The 23,690-nt window shown below is 39.5% G+C and overlaps 1 protein-coding gene across 8 annotated transcripts in view; it reads right to left on the bottom strand.

The window, feature by feature from the left end:
- Positions 1-1,701: 1,701 nt before the first annotated feature.
- LOC135500029 (MAGUK p55 subfamily member 7-like) overlaps positions 1,702-23,690 on the bottom strand; it is an 83,646-nt gene continuing 61,657 nt past the window's right edge. For 5 of the 8 annotated variants that reach the window (XM_064791188.1, XM_064791189.1, XM_064791184.1 and 2 more), the window contains 14 exons: positions 21,964-22,055; positions 15,180-15,376; positions 14,564-14,644; positions 14,032-14,166; positions 13,283-13,450; positions 12,712-12,786; positions 9,627-9,823; positions 6,796-6,935; positions 6,374-6,460; positions 6,005-6,085; positions 5,640-5,733; positions 5,374-5,482; positions 4,362-4,502; positions 1,702-4,079 (listed from right to left, as the gene is read on the bottom strand). In XM_064791188.1, the coding sequence (XP_064647258.1) occupies positions 3,903-4,079; positions 4,362-4,502; positions 5,374-5,482; positions 5,640-5,733; positions 6,005-6,085; positions 6,374-6,460; positions 6,796-6,935; positions 9,627-9,823; positions 12,712-12,786; positions 13,283-13,450; positions 14,032-14,166; positions 14,564-14,644; positions 15,180-15,376; positions 21,964-22,012 (1,731 nt within the window). In that variant the 5' untranslated portion in view covers positions 22,013-22,055 and the 3' untranslated portion in view covers positions 1,702-3,902. Of the gene's footprint in view, positions 4,080-4,361; positions 4,503-5,373; positions 5,483-5,639; positions 5,734-6,004; positions 6,086-6,373; positions 6,461-6,795; positions 6,936-9,626; positions 9,824-12,711; positions 12,787-13,282; positions 13,451-14,031; positions 14,167-14,563; positions 14,645-15,179; positions 15,377-17,663; positions 17,771-21,963; positions 22,056-22,430; positions 22,788-23,690 lie in introns of those variants that run through there. The other 3 variants (XM_064791182.1, XM_064791183.1, XM_064791190.1) reach the window with 2 other exon arrangements.

The raw sequence follows: 23,690 nt of genomic DNA, 5'->3' as shown, positions 1-23,690 counted from the left end.
CTCTCGCACCTCATAATTTTATACACCATACTTTAGCAGTCTTCCTTCCTATATATAGACGTTTTTTTTAAACCTCGACAACGGGTTTGGAACCAAGGACCTGCTGGCATGAAGACATTGACACAACCCATCCCTTTTGCACCATGTAAACTCTTGCAACCTTCCTTGCTGTATACAGGATGGATAACAAAATGCCCTTTAACGGCCTGAGTAAACCAAAGGGCCCGAACTATATCTGGTTTATGCCTGTTTCGCCTATTCCTGTTTCGCCTACAAAATTCCTGTTTCGCCTATTCCTGTTTCGCCTATTCCTGTTTCGCCTACTTTCCAGTACCCCTACAATAAATCGACTCTCCCACGGGGAACCTTAGGGATGCATGTCCATTTTATGGGGAAAATGTGAGGGGACAATTGGATGATGTTAACGATGTGATGACAATTTGACTAATCAAATGCCATCAACTTTGTTATGCCATGACCGTTTTGAAAGAGTCACCTTGAAAGCGGGGACAGTCCGGGACTTATTTGACCATAGGACCATAGGACCATACTGACACACAGTAAAAACTAATAGATTAAGTAGAGTAAAGCAGTCGTTTATTTTATGAAAACTGAATTCATGAGTTTTTGATAAAAATACATAATATTGTACATTCTCATGATTATTTGATCAAAATCAGCTGTAAAACCCATGTCATAATATACATGTAGGTACAGCACATATAAAGTCAAACAAGGTGGAAAATACATATCATGATATTATGTCAGACAAGGTAACTGATGGCATCAACGTAACTCATTATGTCCCTCTCTCCATTGACGTATTGTTTCAATGCGTACATATGTGGCTCTCCTCGGGTTTGGTCGGTCAGTAAGGGACGATTCATATTCCTACGTCTGTGGGGAGGTTAGCAATACATTTGAATAGGCGAAACAGGAATTAGGCGAAACAGGAATAGGCGAAACAGGAATAGGCGGAACAGGAATAGGCGAAACAGGAATACACCCTATATCTTGTTAGGCTTTAAGGCCATTGTCAGTCAAATAGGTGGAATTTAGTTGAGAGTCAGTTGAGGCTAGTTGAGTTAGTTGAATCTAGTTGAGAGTTAGTTTCAATGCTTTGATTTTCATTGAACTTTACCATTGTGAACTTGATTTTACCATGGTAAAGATAATTCCATCAGGCTCTCAAGAGTAAACTCTGTAATTTACTGTTCCACTTCACCATGGTAATTTGCTGTCAATATAAGATGGTAAATAGCATTCCGCGAAGATGACGTCACTGCAGCTGCTGCCCTCTATTTCCCCATCGCTGAATTACAGGCAATGTCGGACAAACATGCGGTTTCGTAATGGATTCAGGCTTTCTAACTAGGGCAGTTAGATTCAATCTGGCACATGTCCGAGTGTTGGAAATACTACATAATTGTTCTGAATATTTCTCTCTCTGACTCCATGGTATCATTCATGCTAAAAACAATGCAGGGTCAAAGATAATTGACTTTGAAATAAGCTCAAATGCGTAGAAATAAGTGTCGATGTCCGACTGTCACGTGACTAAAACATCATCAATATCTTATGCAAATGACCCTGTGAGCTATAAATAGTAACTTCGCGGGATGCTATTGAGGAGTTTACCATGGTAAAAATTGACAAATTTTTTCAGAAAATAACAACAAAATCTTTATTTTGAACAATTTATTTCTTGATTAATCGACGGTCATCAACAAAATTCAAAACGAATCTTTACATTAACGTTGGGAAGAACTGACGATATATTATTCTGTATTTACAATAATATGAAAGGAATGAATAAAAAATTGACGTGTCACATTAACCGGTAAAGGGATTCTGGCCTATTAATATCATCAGCCAAATGTTAATAATTACAATTAGTTTACAACACAGGGTGTTCCAAAAATGTTTTCAACACCAACAGATAATATTCACGGTCCACATAGATCTTCGTTTTTTCAAGGAGCTTCCCCAATGATGTCATTGAACACTTTCAATGGATAAAAATGTGTTGATTCATGCCAGATTCCCTGATCGAAATGTATGGAACTGTGACAATCATTGTGTCAGTTTCCTAGATTATTCGTATGGTAATACATAGGTAATGTGACATTGATTCCGAAGTGAGGACAAATGTGGGGACCGCCGACATATAGATCATGTCTGAATTCGTCAACCTGATTGTGATTACTGCAGGCGTCGTGACCCTTCTGGATTTTTGCGTATGGAGTCCACTATAGGCAACTGTCCACCTGTAAGGGATCTTTTACTTGCCCTTGCATCAACACTCGGGTACAAGGGACCACTTCTGACTTCTCCCTCATTAATTTATCTTACATTGAGTCTCAAACTAGCCTAGTTGTGAAGAGACAGGAGTTTTAGTTCCTTGAAAGCCATGCTGGTTATCAAGGAAGACAATCCTGGGTTCTCTTGAGAATAATCCTTAACAGGTCAAAATCCCCTTTACGAAATTGGAAAACTTGATTGTTTTGATTTCGCTGCATTATTTGAAATATTTACCAGAAGAATTTTTATCGAATCGCAAAACAAACATGTGTCAATATTTTTCTGATTACAGTATGCAACTGGGAACACTAATTGCCGTTTAAGGCATTTTAAAAAGGCAGAAGTTTGCATTTGTACAACAGCACAATAATACCCCCCCCCCCCCCCAACCGCCCTTTGTGGGTTCTGTTTTAACACCTTTTTATCTTCCTAACACACCCTAGAGAATCAAATCTCCAGATTGACGTGATAAGGCAGGCCTTCTAGCTTGCCGAGCTGGCCTGTACTGGGAAAGGAAAAAGTTTTTCAGAATAGCCGGAAAAACTATGTTGTTGGACACATTCCACGAAATGTTGTTCATCTGGTAATAAGGTTCTCCAAGCATGATTTACATCACATGTCGGGGATAAAAATGCACAGCCGGTTCGTCCTGTGGATAGCAAACAAATTTTTAAAATATGCTTAGATTTTGTGCGTGCACCACAGAGTAACCTGTAACCCAACTAGCACACATTTTGGCTCATTTCCTTGTGATGCCACCATTCCCCTATAAGGGCTCAAACCACACTATCCAGGGCAGACTGCTTGGTAAGTTGGAAGCTTGGATACCTTCTTCAAGGTGTAACAACAACTGCGTCTAATACTGCACTAAAATACTTTGGTCCATAATCATACAACAATATAGGTGATCATTAACCCTATCACTTTTAAACTCACTCAAAAGTATGCATGCTTTCTACAAAATGCACAGCTCATACGAGTATTTTCAGTCTGATTTCAAGCTGCCGGAAAGTTTTTAACTTGCGAAATTGAATACACATTATATTATCTTACAAGCTGATTATACATCATTACACAGGCATCTTGAAAAATTAACCCTTACGCAGCCATCAAGAGTTGTGAGTAAAGTGTTAGTCAAAGATAAATGAACACTCTTTTCTTTTTAAAAGTAACAGTCTCATTATATGTTGATTTCAACACAGGTTTTTAATCTGAACATCAAATTGTCTGCGTGAAGGACAATAAGGCCCCCTCAATAAAATAAACTCGAACGGTTTCAAACAGGGACTGAAAATCCTGGTGTTCATTTACTTATGACTGAGAAAGTACATGCAGCTGACTCATGGCCGTTTAAAACATGATTATACAAAGACTAGAAGACTACTTATGGCTATTTACAATTCGAATCTTTTTAGATCAGAGCATCAAGTAATGGGTCTTTCTTACTGGCCGATTAAACTGACTCATTTTTTACGCTTACAATTTTTAGCCGTCCTCAATAAACAAACAGTTTAGGCAGTTTAAAGCACTTAGAGCTTTAATGATTGGAGTGGGCCTTTAAGAACGTTGATTCACATGGCAATTCTTGGTACATCTTGCTGTCACCGAACCCACCCAGCAGGGACCCACTGAGGCTCATTCTCAATCTTGTGCACGGCCTTACAAAGATCTTCAACGGCAGTTTCCAAATCGTCGTTAACAATGACTTGGTCGAATAAATGTGAGTACGTCGTCTCTAGTCTTGCTGCGTGGAGGACCATCTCTTTCAATTCTTCAGACTGGAAGGGAAAATTATATGGTAAAGGACCTTCCATACTCCTTTGAGGACTTTGAATCAACACTGTCACTGCCATCGGCAGAAATTGGAACAAAATGTCTTTTTTTTTATCTGGTTACGCAAGAACATGAATAAGATCTCCAATGGCCTTAATCATACGCAAGAGTTACCGGACACAAAATTGGGAAATTTATTTCCAAGTTCTGCCGACTCATCAAACCCATTGCAACCAAAATGCTCAAAAAGTGCCAGCTGCATTTTGTGGAACACCCCTTATACTTACTGTGAAAGGTCTGAGTGATTTCTCATCAAACGCTGACTTGGCATTCTTGCTTGTTCGCGTGGCCTTAAGTTGTTCAAGTGACGGTGGCTTTATAAATATGATGTATGGCTTCATTTCAGCAGTTCGTAGCAATTTGAGTGCCTGAAAGTAAAATTATGAATCATATTCTAGTTCCAGCATAAAACAGCCTTGGTATTTATAGTATTTGTATATCAGTCTACACAACGGCAATGTTGAAATTTGTTTAAACTTGGTATTCATAGTATTTGTATATCAGTCTACACAACGGCAATGTTGAAATTTGTTTAAACTTGGTATTCATAGTATTTGTATATCAGTCTACACAACGGCAATGTTGAAATTTGTTTAAACTTGGTATTCATAGCATTTGTATATCAGTCTACACAACGGCAATGTTGAAATTTGTTTAAACTTGGTATTCATAGTATTTGTATATCAGTCTACACAACGGCAATGTTGAAATTTGTTTAAACTTGGTATTCACAGTATTTGTATATCAGACTACATGTACACAACAGCAATGTTGACATATATATCAAGTATGAATTTATGCAATTGGAAATTTTTTTAATTCAATAACAAATATGAAAACTTGGTATTTGTAGTATTTGTAGGCCTATATCAGTCTACACAACAGCAATGTCGAAATTCATATTCAGTATTTACTTTATACGCAATTGGAATTTTTTTAATTCAATTACAACTTTGCCAAACTTGGTATTCATAGTATTTGTATATCAGCCTACACAACGACAATGTCGATATTTATATTCAGTATTCATTTATGCAATTGGAAATTTTAAATTTAATTTACCTTTTTGCCAAACTTGGTATATATAGCCTATAGTATGCGTATATCTGTCTGCACAACGACAATGTTGAAATTCATATTTAGTGCATATTAAAACAACGGGAAATTTTTAAATACAATAACAAATTTCAAATTGTTAACAAACGGCCTCGGCCTTTGACGTTCCAAAATATTGCCTACCTGAGGATGTGGCGTCAGTATGCAGACTTTCCCTTCGTTGATAGCAGATCGTATTTGTTCGTAGCTCGTCCCGTAATAATTGCCTTTATATTCGCCATGCTCTACAAATCTGAAATAATCGAGAGGTCAAGGTCAGATTGTTTACAGCACAATGATATGATGAACCTATGACAAATATCTGATGATCCTACAGTGAATATCATTTTATATGAACCCATTCATACTGAATTCTTAGCAGCAAGAAAAGTGCCTCAACTGTGACCGACCTTTTATTGGCGATGTCTGTCTCCATTTCCTCGCGCGAGATGAAGAAATATTCTTGGCCGTCGATCTCTGATGGCTTGGGAAGTCTGGAAGTGTCTGAAATTAGGTTTAAAGTAGAATTTGTGGTCTTTCAACTCGACAGGTTAGTAACAAACTGCTAGGAGTTTGATTGCCAAAGTTTGCAGGCTATCAGGATTTCAGCAATTTTGAAATGTCAAGGTTATTGGTCATATTTGTCTCTTGGCCTCGCACAATCCTCAAGGAATGCACCGACCCAAAGGTCGTATTGAGTGGGAAATCTGAACAAAATCAATTGAAAATCAATCCGATAATGACAGAACATGATATGACGTGTTCAAATACTTACGAGGTATGGTACACTTGAAGTGGTCCACCTTTGTTGAGATAAGTCTCCTTTTTAGTTCATTTCTACCAACACCAGGGGGACCTAAATTAGAGAGTGAATGACGTTATAGACTACACACAAAATACAGCAACAACAACCTCATAAATTTCAAGAAACCTCCAATTTTAATGAATTTTGTAAGAGCGGTAAAAAAGATGTGCATTTTTAGTTCTCAGCCCACTGCTCTATCCAAGTTTACCACTGAAAGACCTCCTTCGGTTCTAAAACTTTCAGGGCTCATTTCACTCTCTTAAAGTTTTGCTCTGTGGTATTTGGTGGGGAATATTCAAGATTTAATTACGCACAAAAGACGACTCGGTCAGCACTTACCGATAAGTACAACTGGGCGGTACATCCCCGGTTTAGGGTCGTATTGTTCCACCTCTTCGTAAGTGATGATTTCTTCACAATCAAAATCTGAATCAGGCAAATCATCAATTCAATGTTTCATTTCCATTGTTTGCAACATTCAAAAAACCAAATCCTATCTCAGTATCTCAATCAGTTTAAACTACAAATGACCTTGACCTACTGATATTAGGCCCAACATGCCTTTTAATCTTGACCTACTTACCTTTTTCCCAAACAGGTAATTTTCCTTCAATCTAAATGACCTTGACCTACTGACTTCAACTACAAATGACCTTAACCTACTGATCTATCAGAATAACATGTCTTTTAACCTTGACCTACTGACCTTTTCCCAAACAGGCCATTTCCCTTTAACTTCAAAATGACCTTGACCTACTCACCTTCATTGTGACACGTCTGGTACATAATCTTCTTGGTCTTTTTCTGCTGCCTGCCGAGTTTTGGGCTGAATTTCACAGATTTACTTTTTGTTTTATTCCCTGAGCTTTCTATACTACAAGCAGTTTTATAGGCCTCTTTTCTGCAAAGAAACAAGCTTAGATTAAGGAATTGATAGTAAACAAGAGGTCCTTGTTGTCTGACCAAACACTGCACAGATGGAATAAAATGTAGGCCAAAACAGAGACAAGGTTTTTTGACTTATCGAACTCTGATGTCATCAGAGTACACCACCTGGGGAGCTCAAGTTTAGATATAAAGTTTAACTTGTTTTTTTAGATTTATATGTGAAGGAGATACATCAATTTCTTCTATTATGTCCTGGTGTCATTTTAGGCTCATCTTCTGAGTGACATGCGCCTCATTTTGTCATGGTGGGTCACATTTTGTCACAAGAAACTTTGAAACAGAACATCTCTATTACATGTAAGGACACCCTTTGGACTAACACTGGGACTGACAAGTACGGTCCCTAATTGAGTGTTGTCCTGATTAGAGATGTGAAATTCAATGGAAACAACCAATTTGAGTTGAAAACCAGTGTTCTTAGTGGAGAGCATGTCCTTATTAAAACATGTCCTTAGTGGAGAGCATGTCCTTATTAAAACATGTCCTTATTAGAGAGGTGCCTGCTAACAAGGTTCCACTGTAACTCCAAAACATTAGACAAGATTTCAAACTTCAAGAAGAAGTTACATCAGACACACAATCTTTTACAAGTGTCTGGCATGCATGTGCCAACAATAATCAAACTTGGAATATTTTGAATAAACACTGATGCATAACACTGAAGAAAAAATTCTCAACCATTCCACATAGAACCATCCAAAATCATGCCTCTGACTTTAAACATATCAAAGGTGAACAGGTGAAAAAAGTCATGCACAAGCAGCATGATGCCAGTTAAAGGGACTCCATGGTTACGCCACTTCCCTGGCAAGGGGAGAAATGTCTGTCAGAAAAATCAGGAGGTGCCACTGGCCATGAGTTTATTTCATAATACAATGATTATCAGTTCTCAAAACTAGGGCGAGATTAGGGAGCGAGGTGGTAAAGTTTGAACATTATAGCAGCAAGAAATGATAAAGACTAATCTTTCTTAACTCTTGATGGTAGGAATAGGGAAAAAGTAAGGTTTGGAATTACGCAAAGACCAGGCCCCTCAAGACAGAGAGTTCACCAAAGCTGATTTATGAGGTTGGGTGGCAAGTTTAAAGAGGAGGTACCTAAATTTATAAGAACTGCAAAAGTTTCTTTTAGATTTTTACTCTGGTCGACTGGTGCATCCGCAGAAGACAGACTGAGATGCCAAGGTGCTTTGAAAGTGCACATTTGGTAAAAAAATATCTCTAACTATTTTGGTGGGAGAAATAATCTACATGTGTTTATAGTCTGAGACTTTCACGACTTAGATGGTGCGAAAGGGTGAAGGTCTAAAAACCCTGTGCAGAGACTGTCAAAACCCACGCAATTTGAGAGAAAAGACCAACACCTAAATGTGGAAGGAACTGTCGCTCAGTGCTGTCGGCATGAGTAATACGATATTATGATGGTAAAATGATCCCAAGGGATTGCTGATGCAGGCAATCAACAACACTGTCACCAGATTTCAGGCCCACCTTTCTCAATAGTCTAAAATGTTTTTCAAACAGATCTGGCCAAAGGTACTTGGCTGTCCTCTTGTCACTAAAGTGTAATAGTGTGATCACAAATAGTGATGTTACCCAGACTGTGTCATAGTTGACCAGCTTTATTAGGCACGTTGAAAGAGCATTGACCAGGCCTACCCAAAGGATAATCAAGTATTGTGCAACACCACTACCTTTTGGTAAATGTGATCTGGTCAAATTCCTAAGTTCAACTAAAGTACCTTTGGCCAGAACGATATGAAAAACACTGTATTTAAAATTTCCCCACACTCCACCAACAACACTGAACCAAATCCCTCAGAAGCCATTCTGTCGTGGATCAGCCATCAACGAAGGAAAGAAGGCCCACAAGTTCAGGAGCCAGATCTCCTGTTTCATTACGTACAACCTATATTTTACTCTTCAAGTCTTTATGATAAAGTATTTGACAAAATATGGCCTTTAACTTGGGCTCCATACAAATGTTGCCAAGATTATTTTTGTAAAGCTTTTATCCTCTGGCAACTGAACTTGGGACATACATTTTAAGGCGTGATCCAAACTATCAAATTTGTAACTTACTCACAAACTACCAAAAAGTGTTTTTACAAATCTATCGTAACATGTGAGTAATCCCTGTAAAATAACATTTGAGGTAATTCAGAGGTGCGGAACAGACTTTAGGCATTAGAGGCACAGAATCATTTTCAGAATTTGCTGTGGCTCTCCTAGTGTAAAACTTTGATCAGCTCCCCCCTTTTGGGTCGGGGAAATTTGCCATAATATGGCAAATTTATGGGTAATGGGTAATATTATTACCCCTTTTCCACAACACTCTACATTTTACCCCGGCTAGCTAGGACCTTTAGCCTGAACTGGCTAGCATATGCACTCAAATACGGAGAATCTCAGTGTTTTTTTTAAAGTTTGCAAAAGCTAGGATATTTCAAAGAACGCAGGTTGATGAACCTTTATGTTCAGAACTTCTACAAGCCCAACTTCAAATTTAAGCAAAGGTGTTATTGTTGCTGTGATGTTACGACTAGACAACCTAACGTCTTGACGATGGAAACAGAGGGATGCCCAAATCGTGATGAAATCAGGCAACTTCATTACTTCCTCGAAAGTCGAAGGGATGAATTTACCTTTCCTGCAAATGCCTCCCTGGAATGAGCCCCGCCCGCATATTCTGGTCCCCCTCCTTCCTGGCCTGCCACCAGAGGGGGTCATCTTGATTCACGATATGCAGGACGTCCCCCCGCTTGAATGCCAGTCCTGCCTCCTTGCAGGGGATCAGTTTGTCTTCACGGGGGTCATAACTGAAGTGTGCCTTCATGCGAGTCTGAAATAGATACAAAGAGAAAGGGTTGAAAGGAGCAAAATCACATTGTTACCACTACCAGCACAAAAAAAGACATCAGTCATTTTGAGAAATTTCCAGAACCCCTCACCACAATGTGTTTGGCAGAGCCTTGTCTGTTGTTGTAATTCGAGGATACATTATTTTAGATGATTGACTGCATGGGGGTGGGAGGGGGGGGGGGTATCATTCGAACAGTTGAATAAAATTGGATATATCAGTGTGTGAAAAGAATCATGGATGGTTTTTGAAAATTTTAAATTGAGAAAACGTAATGAAATTACGATATTTATATGTCAGAAGATAGAATACAGAATTCTTAAATGTTACATGATGAATAAGTGTTAAGGGGAAAGTAATGCTGATAAAAACTATAGAGATTAACCCCGCGAGTATCAAACTCAGCTTTTTAAAATTCTGAGCCTAAAAAGTAACCCGATACAAAAATTGCATGGAATGGAAGCCCAATGTGAGATTTCTGAACCATTGCCTTGACAGATTAATCCAAGATAATCTAAAGATAATCTTGATCATATTATGTGGACTAAAATGACTCCGACATACAACTTTCAATCTTAGTTTTGTTAGTGTAGTTCGTAAAGCGAAAAAGATGGAAAACAAAAGGTGGAAAACTATGGCATGGATCATAAAGAAACTAAGGTTTTTAAAAAAAATACTAACCCTCACCGAAAAGCAGTGTGATATCAGTCAGGATTCAGTCAGGTTGCAGTGTAACCTCACATTTTTATGGCAGTGTTGAAATCAGTGGAACGCAGTCATAGGGAGTGTTTTTCAGTCACGCGTTACCAAAGCATACAGTTACACAGCAATCAAAAATAGAGGTTAGGGAGTCATAAGCAGTGGTAAGACAGTCAAAATCAGTGGTAAGGCAGTCAAAAGCAGTGCTCATTTAAATATTTAGGCTGACTGATTTCCACTGCTTTTGACACTGAAAATGACTCCCCACTATGCATCATGCACAGGGCTGGCAGTGGGGTTCAGTGTTAATTTAAATATTTCGCAGCACACTGAATCCACACTGAAACACCACTGATTTTGACTGCCATTTCCAAAACCTCCTGGAGGGAGCAGTCATTTTCAGTGTTAATATGAATAATTTATTCAATGGCATGCAGGCACGGATGCCGAGAGAGGTTTGGGGGACGTGAACCCCCTTGTGCTGATGACAACCAAAGAAATTGTTCGAAAAAGCAAAAACTTCTAGCGAACTGTTACTTTTGCTGTCCTATTTAAGACGGTGTGTTTGCGTCCAATATTGCAGTGATGACGTCATCTGCACAAATAGAGGACATCGCCATTGCATGATGACGTGACACAGTAAAAAGATGACAAATTCACGTCCTTGACCTACGTCATTGCAAACTTTGTCATAATGACAGTGGTCAGATGGGGTTACTAGACAATTGAAACAACACATGGCACATAGCTACTGTCAGTGATGTCAGGGATTGAAGCTAGATCAAATTGACGTCCAAATAAAGTAACTGCACGAGGCCTGTAGAATAATGATCTAACAGACTGATTGATGTGTATTGAGCTCCCATGCAGATATCTGGCAGTGTATGCATACATTACAATTAACACCTATAGGGCCTACAGTAGATGCATGAAGATACATGCAGATATCTTGCAGTGTATGCATACATTACAACACCTATAGGGCCTACAGCCTTCTTGATTTGCTGAAAATACAACTTCAGTGTCTGTCTAGATTACCCTTTTTGCATTCATTTGGCTCCTTATGTGTTCCAATTCAAACTGACTAAAACTCCCCTCTTCTCATATTGAAATTCGGGTAAATATCGAGAAATATGAAGAGCTACCATGATTTCTTGAATGTTTGACTATCAAATTCAAACTTGCTATCTTCCTGTCTCAGGTTGCATTATGGGTGATATTTAACACTGAATTTGACTGCAATTACCACTGCTTTACACTGCCATCAAGTCTTAATCTCAACAGTCATAAAGCAGTGGTTTTCAGTCATGTTGAAAATGCCACGGGTTTCGATCAGAGTTGGAGAAGTGGAAATCAGTGGTCTTTCAGTCATAGGCAGTGTTTTTGAAATACCTCGTTCATAATGATATGCAAGTGGCAGTGCTTTGCAGTGGTCTTTCAGTCAAAATCAGTGGTTTTAAAACATTAAGAAAAAATGATATGCCTAAGACAGTCATATGCAGTGGGGATTTCAGTCAAAAGCAGTGTGATGCAGTCATTTTCAGTGCACTGCCTTTCGGTGAGGGAAGTTCATTCACAAAACAACATCAACGTGCTGGTTTACAAAGACATAGGATAAATTGTTCTAACCAGGGTCACATAATATCAACCAAATTTCATATAATTCAGCGTGAATGCAAGCCCACCTGCCAGTCTAAATTACGGGCATGTCACAGCTTGTCTTCCGTTAAAAACAGCTGAAACGTTTTTTTTCAAAAGAAATATTCTCCAGGGACGAAGTTAACTTTTTTGGGGGGGGGGGCAAAACACTCTCTGGGGGTACAAAGTGTCCCTTTTTCAGATTTTTGGGCCAATTTAACAGACGAAAACAAATTTGTTGGTGCCCCCCACCACCCACCCGCTTGCTATGCCACTCGGAGGAGAGGAGCGGGGTAGTTGTCTTGCTCAAGGAGTTTGGAGATGCAGATGAAACAGGTGTGATCCTTTCGAGAGTCGAACTAATAACCTCCAGATCATGAGCCTTTTACTCCAACAACTAACCCACAATTTAGTGACCCCCACTGGTTAGAAAGCAAAGTTTGAAAAACTGAGAAGAAAGGTTACTGTGTTGGGAGGTTACAGGGCGTGTGTGCATGCCTAGCATCTACTGTGTCTGATACGCAGAACGATACCTTACTTTCCCGGAAATTCTTTCCGTCAATTTCCGCCGGGATCAGCTTTAATGTGATTGGTCCAACGACGCTGGTCTGGAATGGAAATATGAAAAATTAGCAAATGTTGAAATGAAGTCATACAATCCACCATGGTTAGGCGTTAGGTGCCAATTGGGTTTATAAGCGTACTGGTAGTGACAGAGTCCATCACAGGCTACTCATGTTTCTTGCAAGTTTGGTCAAAATAGCGTGAAAAGAGTAATTTGGTTGCAAACGTATGCTTTGGGATAGACACCCCCCCCCCCATCACCGTGTACAAATTACCCCGTTCGCTCTGGCAACAACCCCCCTCCCCCTTTTACCACCAGTACTTCATCCTACTTTTTACATTTTCTCGGGCAGCAAAAATGAAAAGTCTTGCTGAGATCAGTTAGCTCTATTCGGCCTGATAAACATGGACAAAAGGGCCCGCAATATGGTTCCATTCAAAAACTTGCGTATGACTTAATGATACATCAATTGCTTTGATATCGACTGAGGTGCAGGAAGGGCATTGTATTTACTTTTATCACCCTAAAAAGATCCTTACCAAAACATCCACGATGTCTGCCGGATCCCTCCCCTTCACCGATATCCCGTTCACCTCCTGGACTTCATCACCGACCGTGATTAACCCGCTCCGATCCGCCGCACCGCCGTGCATTATCCTCGCTATTTGGATCTGACCCGTTTGTTCATTTATCTTTATGGTAGCACCCTGAAAGAGGATTTGATCTTCAACACCAAATATTTGACCGTTTTACCTCTGTGACCTTCAAAAGTAGGTCAAATCAAAACCCTGGATATTATCACCTCACGTATCTTTATCAGATGTACTGCTACCATGGTAGTCAGGGAATTTTGATTTCCCAACCATTAATTCAGGAGTTAATGACACCTTTTTTTCTTCTTCTAATAGCCTTATCAATAATGTCCCAAACTTTGTCCAGGGAGGAAATATTGTGATCTCAATCGAATAAAACATAGAATATTTCACCCAACAGATCTGTATATCACCAATTAATTTTGAACTTTACCCAAAATTTCTCCATAAAAAGATTTGTATGATATTTATTTTGGCAGATCACGTGATTTCTTTCAGTGTGTATGATTTTTATTTTTGTTAAATAACAAAATTTCTTCAGCTTTTCTTGCAAATTTCCGAAAATTAAGTTGTTTACACGAGATCCTACTTATCAACAATAACAAACACCTCGTTATCAAGCATATGTACCCACACCAAACTTAAGCTTAATAAAATTATCTTTGATAGCAATTCTTGAAAGAAACTATACTCACAAGGGGTTCGTTGTTTTTGACGAGTCGTACAATCTTGATAGACTCCTGATCATCCTCATCCACCTCATGGGGAATGTCGGGTAACTGTGGACTGTAGTCCTTGTTGGCGATTTTATCGTGAGCTTCAAACACACACTGCAAAAGATGCAAAAAAAAGAAAGACCTTTGATGTTTTTTTCTTCACTATTAAGCCTAATTTGGGGACATTCAGTCAAAATTTCAGTAGCCAAAATTTGATCGCAGCTGCAGGATGTCATCTGACTACCCTGATTACACCATATCATATTAGTTTTAGAATTAACTTACTTAAGTGCCTCATAAATAAGTGACTTTTGTCACTGCCGCTCTTCGCAGTTGCCTGCGACAAAAATCAGTGAAGGCTGCGACCCGTGATCAACATCAAACCCAGCGATTACTGGTTTTACTTGCAGTTGAGCAATAATTTAATCGCTCACCGCGGCAACAACTGTCGCAGCTAAAATAGCTTGTTTGCTGGTGCTCTAGAAACTGTCAGAAAGCAACCAGTACAGACCTTCATGTGTGGTTTCCGTAGCAATTGTTGAAGCTCCACCGATTCTGATGAAAAAGGATGGCACCGTAAGTCGTCCACGACCTGAAAAAGGAGGAGGGGACGTTATGGCATCCAAAACTGAGACCTTACAAGAATGGAGTGCCCATGTAAGCAGTCCAGTTCCTAACCTAGCCTTCCCATGGTGACAGCGTTTCTAGCAATATTGGTTGTGGATTCAAAAAACAAACACTGACCCGCTGAAACTAGTGGTCTCGTCAAGATAAGGACAGATTTGTCGCAGATGAGGACACACTTGTTGCAGATGAGGACACACTTGTTGCAGATGAGGGCAGACTTGTTGCAGATAAGGACAGACTTGTTGCAGATGAAGACAGACTTGTTGCAGATGAAGACAGACTTGTTGCAGATGAAGACAGACTTGTTGCAGATGAGGGCAGACTTGTTGCAGATGAGAAGATACTTGTTGCAGATGAGGACAGACTTGTCGCAGATGAAGTCAAACTTGTTGTAGATGAGGGCACACTTGGTGCAGATGAGGAAAATATAACTGACAGGTCAGTCAATTGAAAGCCCTCAAAATGGTGTACCAGAGATGATGCCAAATGGTTTATCTTACCTCAGTGGCCATTTCTTTCACATTGCCTGCCAGAGGCTTGAGATCCCTGTTCCCAATGTCCGACATGGTTTGGTGTACTTTAAGCAGCGACATGAGGTCCTGGTTCTGTAGAAACGTCCTCAGGAAGACAAGGTCCTCATCCTTTCCCTGGGCACGAGATTTGATTTCTCGCAATGAGGTCAGCAGTTTTTGTACCCCTGGAAAGAGAAAATGAAAACTTTGTCAGAAGTACTGATGCCTCACCCAGCTAGAAATCTGAAAAGGCAGGGCAGGATTTGTTCTAAGGGTACGTTTTAGGGGAGCCACAAATTCTAGTAGGTATCCATACCCTAAACTTCTTTGAGTGTAAAATATACTCAACTGGAAGAATAGCGCAAGGGCAAGCCAAGTAACCTATCCCAACTATAAACTAAGTCGATTGTCACAGACTCTACCTCTGGCCGAAGACAGGTATCAACAGGCCAATAACCCAATTGATGCCCAACCATAGTGGAGCACAGGGAAATGGGTGCAACATATCTTTCTCGCAGGGGATCAGTTTGGCATATCACTATTAATCCAAACATGATAAGATGATTTCAAATCTCATATATTCTTGGTACGTCCCACATCAAAAGAAACCAAATCTCGCTGATGCACATTGCCCTGGTGAATCAATGAACACAAGGACTTCTATCTTGTAATTTGTGCCAAGTTTGTTTGTACATAGATATCATAGCAATGAGACACAAATCAAAAGATACAGAACGAATATCTGGATCAATGAACAAAAGTAGATGAAAACACCTTTTTATCACGGATATCAGAAAGGTGCAAAGGAATAACACCCTGGCTATTTATAGGAGCAAAGTGCGCAGCCCACCCCCTCCTAGACAGCACTAGGGGAGGATGTGGTGGTGGGAATTTGTGTGTGTTTGTGGGGGGGGGGGGGGGGTGTCAATGCAAAGGCTCCCATTTGGGACTTTGGGAATAAAGCAATGAAATGCCTGAAAAAAACCTCAAGCTGAAAAATATTTCCAAAAATTTGACCTTGTAGGCCTACCCTCTTTGCATTGAAAACAACACCCCCTTTGGAAATCACAAAGGAGCCTGGTTCTAACCCTGAGCTGAAAAATATGTCCAAAATATGACCTTGAACTCTTGCATTTTTCGAAAAACAACACCCCTTTGGAAATCTCTGAGTTGCCTGGTTCTGACCTTGACCCGACTATCAATATATGAAGTGTTTCCCAGTGGGCTATTAGGCTCCTCTGTGTCACCATCCCTCATCATTAATCGTTGCTTGCAAAAACATTAATTACACATCCAAGTTTTAAGCGGCTTGGGGGGGGAGGGCAATTCATCATCCCATTTGACAGATATACCATTCAGGAGAATAGAAATGCAGTTATACACAGTGTCGTAGTGCAGTTTATCATGCATGAAACTCTGCTGATACTTGGTATATAATGTACAGTATTTATATATCAGTCTACACAACAGCATTGTTGACATTTATATGCAGTGTGGATTTACACAGTTAGACATTTTCAAATTTGACTTGAATTTTCAAATTTTTGAACGATGGAATATGACTTTAAAAGACACTAACCCCAGAATTACACTCCGCCTTGCTGAAATGAGAGGTTTGAACAGACATGGCCCAAATAACAATCAGAAAAAGCAATAATCATAAAACTCGACTTGCTGAAAGTAAGCCTATGCTGGGAATGCATTAAAGGCCTATGCTGTTCGTTAAAAATTTGAAATCTGTATTTGAATTTGAAAATTGATAACTGCCCTACATCATTATGTACTAATTTACCTGACCCACCAGTACATACTAATAGTGTACCCCTTTAATGATACTGTAAACAACAACATAAACATAACCATACCGTACTCTAACAGATTATAAACATAGAAATACCGTACTCTAACAGATTGTCAACAAGAGTTTAGCATATGCTAAATATATTACAATAAGGAAAATCCATGACACCTCCTTCCTTTGATCTCATCGCATCATATTTATACACAAAATAACCCTGCACAGTTATGACTAACAAACGAATAACATTTCCGCAGGGATATTAATCCTATAAGCCATCAAGCAATCGTTTAGAAATGCTAGCGTAATGATAGCTAGTACCATACTTGATATGTATTGAACTCAAGGAGAAGGGTAGCATCGGTATGTTAGAGACATATTGACAAGAATTCCTCGCAAATTCACAGAAAATTAGACACAAAATTATACTAAAAACAGCAACACATCGTATTCCAATACTTCCTTATAGCGATATTAATCCTAATCCTTAACTGACAATATAGCATACGATGGATGTGAGCTAATACCATGCTAATGTCAAATAAACGGATGACGGATGTTAGCGCTAATGAAATAGCGTCATTCTGAGGACAACTCGTCATATTGAGGATATGTTTCAAATATTTTCCACCAAATTTCTCGAAATATTTTACAGATCAGAAACTGACACATACCTTGTTCAACTCGGCTTGTTAATGACAAATCTCCCTGCAATTTTATCCATTTTGGTTGCCGTAGCGATACACCGATGCATGCAGCCTCCGCAGCGGTACTGTGACGAATGTATCGTCGGTTCTACATTATACATGCGCTAGCTCGGGGCACACAATGGGGGCATTGCTAACAATTCCTGATTGATTGGCAAACCATGCTACGTGATTTCGCGTGATGTTACGGCAGATCAATGATTTAGATAAACACTTCCCCATCCGGTGTCTGGCTCACCGGATATTGAAACCAAAAATGTCAATATTTCTTTGATGCGTCTGCGATAGATTTTATTTGGTTGGCGACATTGGCAGGACTTCTCATTATCTAACCACCCATTATTTTTGACAAGTTGATGGATATGCTGGAAGTTCAAACTCATTGAGTTAACACATGATTAGTTATTCTTTATTGAGGATGATGCGAGGCAAATTACACGTAGAGGTCAGTTCAGTTCAGATCTATTTAAAACAAGTTGTGATATTACAGACATGTCAGACCCGAAAGTGTCATGAAAACCGGTTACTACAGCATTTCCATACCAATGTTCACAACATGGAAAGGCTGTTCCGAAGCACAAAATTCACACCATCCATTACGGTTACATTAAGTAGCATTGCACACTCAAAAATATGATGCACACCAATTCAAATTTTGATTGTGTCATCTGACATATATCATTTTAACTGACAAAATGCTTTTTGAATTTTACAAATCGGCCAATAAAGACATTTTTTACAAATATTTAAGTGTTTCTTCTGTCGGGACAATGGGTGATATGAATAAAGACCAGCAAATGCTTTTATCTAAAACTCCATGTGCATTTACACTTGGCCTATCTGTACAAAACCGGAGTAAAAGCATTTGCTAGTCTTTATTCATATCACCCATTGTCTCAAGGCTTAATGGGTAGATCAATGCTAAAGGCTAACCTACATTAAGTATTCTTAAAGACGTCATCTCTCTCAGTTAATCCCATTAAATCTTTCATGTTAAGACTTAACGACCGGTAAAGTTAACATGGTTTCGACCAAGCCAGCCCAAGACTCATGAAGTTTGTATTCAATATTAGTTGGAACATCTCAAATCAGTCTTAACACTACAATATAAATAAAATTTATTTAAGGAGATAATGCTTATCTGAGTTTAGACTGGCGTTTGTCTATATCTCCGATTGAGCTACTCAGCTTTATGAGTAAACCAAATCGGAGAAAAATAACAAACGCACCGATATATGAAGTGCCACAATTCTTGGCAGCAGACGCTGTTTTGATTAAGAATCAATTAGTCACACAAACCAACAAAACCTCGTCGATCTCATTACGATTAATCATTTGCGTAAGTGTGAAGTTACACAACGAGTAATGAATTGATAATGAGTGTCCAGGGACTTTGAATACAATGTTCAGAAATCGAGTTATTCTACAGCAGTGTCTGCACAGCATTGTGGGAGTTAATGAAAAGCGACAGCCCGCGGCGATGTCTCGATTGTGGTCTGTTTGTGGTCTCTTAAAAATATTTTGCTCTTCCAGTTTTTTTTATCCCCATCCAGGGTGCCTTCATAGTGTAAGAGGACTTGAGGTTGATTGTAGCTGACGGTATTTGTGACATATGTTTTTTTCCACAAAAACAACACCTCTTCATGTCTTTTTTTTAAAGGCATACATCATTAGTTGAAAATTTGAAATTCGTAATTTGTAATTGAATTCAAATATTTTCAATTAAGTCACTATGTACTGCATCTGAATTTTAGCAATGTAGACAGATATACGGATACTATGTACATACCAAGTTTGAGCTAAGTTGCATGCATAGTAACTGCACTCTAAACCATTGCGTATAACTGCATTTTTCCATTTTCCTGACCCCCAATAAAATACGAACAGTGCAGGCCTTTAAGAAATTTTGCACTTGTCTATGCTTTGCTGACATTGAGGGTTGCCAGGCAAGTATTGCAAAAGGTCTCGAGTGTCCTTGTAACTGACAGAAACAATGATGTAGTATTTTTTCCTCAAAAAGAAAATTTGTGTCTGCGCGAGTGCACTCAAGCACCAGTCCAAGCCAAATACTTTGACCAGATCAACTGATCCCCCATTGTGGGCCCCCTGTCAAGCAATAGTACATCCAATGAAATCGTAATGAGGAAGTCACCAATCTTCTTCTGGAGTGTCGTGATTCACAAGAATCTTGTATGATTGTCGATTGCATTTTCTTATAGCACGAATGCTGCAACTAGCAATCAGTACAGTCATTTAGCGATAGCATTGGCAGAGATTGGGTGATCATCATCCATTGAAATGCTGTCAGCGGCAATTGGTGTTTAAAACCTGCCACCAACTATCTTTATTACAATATGATGCATTGCACACTTTGGCGAGTGGGCTGTTGCCTACGACTTTCAAGGCACCAGGCCAGTAAACCCAATTGGGGCCTAGTATCGTCGTGACACCTAAAAAGGTCATCTCACCTTGAAAGATGAATACTCCCTGGAGAATCACACCATCACCCATATGCAAAGCAAAGGTGAAGAAGAAAAAGCCTTCGAAAAATAACCTGATTCAATCTACAATAAACCCACCCCCCTCCCCAATCCACTCAGCTCATCCTGACATGTTCATCTTGCGAGTCAAATCTAATTTACACACAACAAATGGTTTTATCACATCAGAATTCCACGACACGGCATACCTCGATCCTGTCGGTTTACAGGATGAGTCACCGTCATTGATATATCTACGTGACGAGAATATGTTGTGGCTGTTGTTGTCGATTCGTACTTGTGGATTGTCGGTAATGCGGGACAGCAACATGAGCTGGATGATTACAGACAGAATTTTTCCATAACATCACCCATACTGGAGGATGAATTCCCCGTCTTACTGAGTTTCGTTGAGGTCTTCCATCTTGCCGAGATGGCCAATTCAGGGGAATGCGAGTTTTTTTCGAAAATGTTGGAAAAAAATTATGTTTTTAAAGAGTCTTCCAAGGAAGGAATGTTGTTTTCATCTGGTAATAACGTATTTCAAGCATGATTTGCATAACATATACATGTATAGTCTGCCGGCACAGACTGATATATTGATATATTTGTGAGTCTGCCTCGGGATTGGCCAATAGTGGCAATCAGGGTATATCACAGAATTTGGTCGTCAATTTTTATTCATGAAATTATTTGTCGAATCAAATCTGCTAGTGCATAGAACAATCAAATTGTGTAATTCATGAACGAAACCAACAACGCCAATAAAAATTTTAAATTTAGCTTTTTGTTCACATCGAATAGAACATTTAATACTCATCAGTTTTTTCCGAGGTGAGGCAAAATACTTCTATTTGATGTGCAGGTTACATGTGTACTATCTACATGTGGTGACTGATCGATTGCTAAATTGATCTGTTGATTCTGTGTGCCTGGGCCACATCCGGGACCCCAGGGTGTAATGGAAGTCAGAGAATATCCTTAGATCTGCTTGGAGAATGACTCTATTACTGGGACATCTTTCACGTTGTCATAGCAACTGCCTGCGTCTTTATCCGATCTGTTCGGATACTGATCAAATACCAGTTTCCTGGTCTCATTATAGATGGAACCACAGTGGTACTGCACTTCCTCATCAATTGAATTCTCCAGGAATATGAGCATCGACAGATTTCAGTTGTGGCTCTTGACAACAGATGGAAGTACCAGCTTTTCCTGAGCCACACCGACTTGGTAAGCGAAACTGTCAACTGGCATATTCGATTAGGAAGTCTGAATTGGAGGAGGAACAAGACTTTCCAATCTGTTTCCATAGAAACTGATTGCTTCAACATTTTGTCTTCAAATCGATAACCTCGGCCAACTTTGTTTTTAGCTCTTTAATTGGAATAATCAGAGTGGACTTTGTTTGCTGAGCTAAAAGTATTTTGTTTGCTATTTAATTGGCGTACACTAAATATACTATGCTGCCGAACTTTAGTTGTAAATTCACTACAGTTGAAATATTCATGCGTATTCATGACAGTTGGACCTTGCAATTGCATGATTTTCAGAAAAGAATGCTCGAAAAAGTTTCATGGTTTAGAGGAAGTTCTTCCTCCAAAAAATCTCCAAGGCCCAACAACAGCTTTAGTCTCAACATTCTTTGTGTCCCTTTTTTGCCAGCCATGGGAACTAATCCTTTACAAGTCCTGCTTCCACCTGATGGTGGCCAGGGAAACTAACCGAAAAAAAATTCAGACAGTGCTTCCACCTGATGGTGACAACATGAACTATACTCCACCTACCTGGATCCATGTATCCCTGAGCATTCGGTGATGTTATCACCGGCATCATGCAACATAAAAACCGCGAACCCGTCGACCGGTTGTTATCACGCCTGCAATGAGAAAGGGGACAGGAAAGTCAGCAAAGAGAAAATTGGCGAAAATTGGAAAAATTTTCAGACTCCCTGTTATCTGTACCACTGTACCACTTCCCAATGTTCGGTACCACTTTCCAGCATTTTGTACCACCTCCCAGAGATCTATACCACCTCCCAGTATTTTGTACCGTCTCAGATTTTTTGGGAGCATACCAAGGGCGTGGTGAATGTAGAAAATATCCTGGTATTCCATCATTCCGCTGTTCTGGTAAGTTTAATTAGCCACATTTACAGTTATTGTGGGCTGCAAAGAAAAAGACTTTTGTACAGTACTTCGATTCTGAAATCACATTCCATTTACGTAAACACAAAACCAAACCACGGCTTTACCTTATGTTGTTCTCGACCGGCAATATGGCGGCCATATTGAAATTCTGCGTAATGTCCATCGTCTCTAGCGACGCCACAAGCGAGTCTACCAGATCACTGCCGCTCATCATGATTTTGCAACGCACAGAATTGTCTGTCCATATTCACACAAAATTCAGCCATATTTTGATAGTTACAAGTTATATTTTTGAACAAGATCCATACTGAATTCTGAAAAGTGTTAGATTCCTATCCAGGCAGAGAAGAAAATTTTACCCAAAGGAAAAAGTCCAGGAGTCGAGATTTTGTCTTCACACTGTGTTACACTTTGCAGAAACAACTTCCCACGCCAACATGAAAACGAGCTACTTTCCGCCACTGAAAAGAACAACATCACATACGATTGCTGATGCAGGTCCCAGCAATCTTGTCCGGAGCATCCGCTGAATGCTCAATTATTGCTGCAATTGAAACCAACTACTTTTACTTGAAAACTGAAATTCTGGGGTTACGATGAGGTGGAGACAAGATGGCGATATCGAGGGGAGTGGAAAGCCAAGGCACGGCAAGTTGATGGATATCAAGCAAGTCCAATCAAGAAAACAACTCAATCCACACAGTCATCGCAACTGACTCCATATCAGAACCAACCTTGAAATCTGAAGCATCGAGACAAAGAAAAGAAGTCATCAACACACATAAAACTGCTCAATCTGTTCAACTTGAAGACGGTATCCTAGATTGTCAAATTTGATTTCTATCTGGGGAGGGGTTGGGCCTCCTATACATAAGAGCAAATTAATCAGTTAGCAGGCTTTCACATTGGCATTCTGTCAGTTTCACTATAATTCTATTCACCGTAGCATTACAGCAACTTCTCAAGAAGGAATCATTCATTTCGACACATTTGATCAATAACATTTCCATTAAATGTGAAAAGGACCAACTTGGCACGTGTGACTTCATTTCCATCTCAAAAGCATCACAATATCGTTGCATGGACTTTCTAAATAGACTGCAAGCTCCTTAGTGCCTCAGCAGTTCCATTTACCAGAGCAATCTGACATCGTCTTACCGAATCATTCACGGCAGCACATTTTGATCAATAACATTGCAAAGAACAACCCAGCATGTACAATTTCATTTCCATCTCAAAGGGATCGCAATAATGTAGCGCAGACTTTCTCAAAGAATTGATCTCCATCAGAAAGCAACCATTTCACGAGAACCTCTCTATTAAAGGGGATTTCGCACGCCAACGATTCAGCCTCCTTTTTACAT

This window comes from Lineus longissimus, chromosome 15 (assembly GCF_910592395.1).
Source record: "Lineus longissimus chromosome 15, tnLinLong1.2, whole genome shotgun sequence".
Lineage (NCBI taxonomy): Eukaryota > Metazoa > Nemertea > Pilidiophora > Heteronemertea > Lineidae > Lineus > Lineus longissimus.
The sequence above is the reverse complement of the archived record's forward strand: the minus strand, read 5'-3'. Positions and strand labels throughout refer to the sequence as shown.